Raw genomic sequence first — 5213 nt, 5'->3', positions numbered from 1 at the left:
GAATTCGATTTAGAGATCAAGGATAAGGCCGGGTCGGAAAATTTTGTAGCCGACCACTTATCAAGATTGACCGTTGAGGATCATGGGATACAAGACAAGAGTGGACCTATCAATGAGTGGCTTCGGGATGACGGACTCATGGAAGTTAGCACCAAGACCCCTTGGTTTGTGGATCTTGCAAATTATCTTGTGAATGGTTTCATTCCGGATGACTTCGAACCAAGGAGAAGGAGAAGTTGAGACATGATGCAAAGAGGTACTTTTGGAACGATCCACACTTGTTTCGTAAGTGTGGGGATGGAATGTTTGAAAGATGTGTTTCTAGAGAGGAGGGTTTGGAGATTGTTGACCGAGTTCAAAATTCCGCTTATGGGGGACATTTGGCAACCTCTAGAACTATTGCCAAGATCCTCCAAGGGGGATTCTATTGGCCCTCCATGTTTAGAGACATTCATTATTTGGTGAAATCGTGTGATGCATGTCAAAGGGTTGGGAACATTGGAAAAAGGAATGAGATGCCCTTAACCAACATATTGGAGATTGAGCTTTTTGATTGTTGGGGCATAGACTTCATGGGACCGTTCCCCAATTCTTGTGGAAATGAATACATCTTGGTGGTGGTGGACTATGTGTCCAAATGGATTGAAGCGGTAGCCTCTCCCACCAATGATAGCAAGGTTGTGATAAAGCTTTTCAAGGGCACAATTTTCCCAAGGTTCGGAATCCCAAGAGTAATCATAAGTGATGGCGGATCACACTTCCGCAAGAGTACTTTCAAAGCTCTACTTGAAGCACATGGAGTGCGGCATAAAACCGCCCTTGCCTACCACCCTCAAACTAGTGGGCAAGTGGAGGTTTCCAACCGCCAAATCAAGGCCATTTTGGAGAAAGTCACAAACAAGAGCCGGAAGGATTGGTCACAAAAGCTTCCGGATGTACTATGGGTATTGAGAACCGCCTACAAGACACCTCTTGGTACCACCCCTATAAGCTTGTGTACGGGAAAAATTGTCATTTGCCCGTTGAGCTAGAACACAAGGCTTGGTGGGCTCTCAAGGAGATGAACTTTGACTTCGATGCCGCCGGAGAAGTGCGATTTCTCAAAATGAATGAGCTTGAAGAATTAAGGATGGAAGCTTATGAGAGTTCCAAAATCTACAAGGACCAAATGAAGAAATGGCATGATGGCAAGATCATGAAGAAAGATGTAAGTTTAGGAGACCTTGTTCTCCTTTTCAACTCCAAGGTCAAGGTGTTTCCAGGCAAGCTCAAATCAAGGTGGTCGGGACCCTTCAAGGTGATGCAAATATTTCCTTACGGTGCTTTCGAGCTTTGGAGTGAAGAAGGTGGAACCTTTAGGGTCAATGGTCAACGAGTCAAGCGCTACTATGATGGTGACAACAAGGGTCCGGTTGAAGTACTCTACCTCGGGGAACCCCTCCCCGAGGGGGAGACAAATTGAAACTTTTGAAAAGTGATTTGGTTTGGTGGAGTTTCTCAAGAACCACCACTTGTACATAGCATGCATTTTAGTTAGAAAGTGAGAAATTTGGAAGAATTATACTTGGCAAGATGGAGTTGGTGTTGAGTTTTGGAGGGAATTTGATTGTGTTTGTGAGAGTTGATTCTTGATATGTGCCATCATTGATAAATTTTTGATGCTTGAAGCAATAAGTATGTCAAAAGGGGATCTGAGCCTGTGGGCAGGCGGCCTGTCTATGACCGGCTCAGAACCCGCTGTAACTTTTGGTCGTTTGGACAACATTCAAGTTAGCAAAAGTGGAGAAATTGAGGAAAAAGGGTCTCAGCGGTTGACCGGCTGAAAACCCGCTGTAACTTTTTGGTATGAAATTTTTAAGGGGGACTCCCAGCCGGTCGGCCGGCAGCCGACTCACCTGCTGAGAGTCATTGTAAGCATGGGAGTTGGGAAAAAAATGAAAAGAAGGGACTCCCAGCCGGTCGACCGGCAGTCGGTCTGCCGGCTGAGAGTCACATGATATACTTAGAAAATTTTCGAAAAAATGAGGAAGGGGTTCAAGCCGGTTGACCGGCGCAAAACCCGCAGTTACATTTGGCAAAAATCGAAAATTTTGAAATGAACCCCACCAATGACCGCCCCCCCGCGCTCCCTTTTCTCTTCTCATCCACTCATTGTTTCCTCACTTTATCAAAATCACTCTCTCTCTCTTCATACACAAACACACCTTTTTCATTTTCTCCTCACTAACTCATCCTCAAATCATCAAAAACATCATCTAATCCTCCATTTTTTTGAGCTAAAACTTCCTTTTAACCATTTATTATCATTCCTAACTCTATTTTTCATCATAAAAACACCAAAAAATCAAAAAATCATCACTTTCAAGTCTAAGGTTTGTAAAAACCGAAAATTCAACATCCATTTTTGGGTAAGTTCTGTTAGGTTCGTATACCTATTATTAGACTCCTCTAATAGTGAACTAATTAACTTCTTAATTATTTGTTCTTTAGATCTAGTGCATGCATAACAAAATAAGAGATTTATAAGAAAAATAATGTCCCTTACATTGATGGTTGGTTCGAAAATATGGGCACAATTACGGTCACCTTCCTTCACTTGTTCTTGAGCTTAATATGATGGATGATCCTCCTAAGACTCCAAGTATATAAGACACTCTAATAAGTTGCACCCAAGATTTAACCCAAAAATTCCTACTAATATTTTTAGTATTACTACCTCTAGTAATAGTTGGAGAGTATTAGTGTTATAGAGTGTTTAGATGATTTTGCATGTGAGGAGATATGAAGTGAAAAACAAGCAAAAACCAAGAAGGAAAAATGAGCAACAAATTCTCTTCTTAAAGAGCACAAAACCGGTTGGTATTATGCATGGGGGGAATCTTTTCCTCTTGTTTTTACTTATTTGTTTAGTGTAGGTAGAGTGATGTAAGAAATAGAATGATTAAAGCTTATGTGATATGTCACTATCACACTCTAACCAAAATAAACTAAAGACAAAAGGAGCATCTTTTGCTCTCTCTTTTGGCCGGAATTATGGAGCCATTTTGGTCCATTTTTGCTCTTTGTAATTTGTCCTACAAATGCTTATAAGTCATATGTTTAACTATCTTACGTAATTAATTATTAATGTAATCATTTAACACTTAAATATTATAATTAATAATATAATATACACTCCACTTTTGAGTAGTATACTACCACTATATCAATATATAATAAGTCCTATAATTGCTAGTTAGTTAAAATTACAACTCCTTGTAACTTTAAATAACTAATTACCTCTACCTCAAAACTTATATAAAACCTCAACTAATTTAGTAATTTAACACTTAATTACTAAATTAAATCTTATTTAATCACATTACAATAAGACGTAAAATCGCACTCCCATAATTAAGGAATTAATCAATCTTTATCGCATACAATTAATTAAATATCTATTTGGGCCTCATCCTATAGGTGTGACCTAAAGGGATCAACCGATCACCACCGTCGTACGCCAGTAATGTCAAACTCTAGTTAGTCAATCATTACCAATTAATGATGATCAGTTGACTATATAAAGAATCATCCCTTTCGTGTTCTTGATATGAGATTCAATTATGATTTTAAATCACGTGATCGCACTATTATTGAGGACACATTTTCCAACAATCTCCCACTTGTCCGAGACAAGTGTGTGTCACCATTTCTCTTGTCCTATTACAATCTCCCACTCAATGCAAGGTGTCTTGCAGGTCGTACTTGCACTTGATCATATCTTGAGTGGTTTCCTCGATCTGGAGAGTAACTGTCTGACCGGAATTATCTACCATAGATACCTTCCGAGCGTGGCCACACATTTCCAGTTAACTACTCCTCGAGTGGCCTTGATATTTCAAACAACCCTGACAAGGGGTGGACAATTCCTATTGCACTATTCCCTTTGTTTAGCCACAGTTTATCATAACCCAAAATATACCCATTTGACCTCATTTACGACAGCCGTAGAGTATAAATCAAAGCTAATCAGAAATTTGTGCAAACTTGGGCAAATAGTCTCTAGTCAAAAGAATTGACTCATAAGAATACTATAGTAGCTCTTGCCACGACCAGGCTTTATGAATTACTAGAACACTATAAGCGGTCACTGCCCGACAGAGTGTCCCATACAGTCTGCCTATGTGATCGACTAGTCATCCCATATGACTCTATGGCACTTGAATTTACCATCAATCGCATCACACTCTAGTCACTTCGAGACGTCACCTCATATAAGTAATTAGGGGCGAATACCATGTTAATCCAGTTCACTTTAATGGGGTTCAATTTGCTCTACAACCCATTTGGATAAAACAAGGTTATAAATAAACGAGTTTGTATAAATAAACTCAAACGACAAATGTGATTATCATATATAAACCAAAAACTAAGGTTTTTCATTTCATATCTTATAATCTAATACAAATTTGGCATACGCCTTAGACCCATGGATACAACATGATGGTCATGCTTTGCTTGCGATAAAGGTTTGGTCAAAGGATCATCTATGTTGTCATCCGTTCCAACCTTACAAATCGCTACTTCCTTTATTTCAATGAAATCTCTAATTACATGAAATTTTCTAAGTACGTGTTTAGACTTGTTGCTAGACTTTGGCTCTTTAGCTTGAAAGATTGCCCCACTATTGTCACAGAAGATCGTGATAGGATCTTTGGCGGTGGGAACTACCCTTAGCCCCTCCAAGAATTGCCTAATCCACACGGCTTCCTTGGCAGCTTCTGATGCTACAACATACTTAATTAGCCTCCGTAGTAGAATCCGCAATCACAGCTTCCTTGAAGCTTCTCCAGCTTATGGCACCACCATTGAGCATATATATAAATCTAGCCTGAGATTTCATATCATCTCTATCTGTTTGAAACTCGAGTCTGTGTAACCCTTAACACATAGCTCGGAGTCACCTCCAAACACTAAGATAGAATCCTTAGTCCTTCGCAAGTACTTAAGGATATTCTTAAATGCTATCCAGTGACTCTCACCTGGATTTTCTTGATATCTACTAGTTATGCTTAAAGCATATGAGACATCCGGACGAGTACATATCATGGCATACATGATTAATCCAACAGCGGAAGCGTAAGGAATCAACTTCATGCGTTCAACATCTTCGGGTTTGGAAGGGGATTGAGACTTGCTCAAAATGATTCCACTACCCATAGGAATTAAACCTC

General features: G+C 39.7%; 1 protein-coding gene across 1 annotated transcript; it reads left to right on the top strand.

Annotated features, from left to right (window-relative positions):
• Positions 1 to 1060: 1060 nt before the first annotated feature.
• Positions 1061 to 1462, top strand: LOC141651243 (uncharacterized). The gene has a single exon (XM_074458962.1). The coding sequence runs from the start codon at positions 1061 to 1063 to the stop codon at positions 1460 to 1462; it is 402 nt and encodes a 133-aa protein (XP_074315063.1).
• The last annotated feature ends 3751 nt before the right edge of the window (positions 1463 to 5213 follow it).

Source organism: Silene latifolia, chromosome 4, assembly GCF_048544455.1.
Source record: "Silene latifolia isolate original U9 population chromosome 4, ASM4854445v1, whole genome shotgun sequence".
NCBI classification, from domain to species: Eukaryota; Viridiplantae; Streptophyta; class Magnoliopsida; order Caryophyllales; family Caryophyllaceae; genus Silene; species Silene latifolia.
Note: the sequence above shows the minus strand (reverse complement) of the source record. Positions and strands in the feature narration are given on the sequence as shown.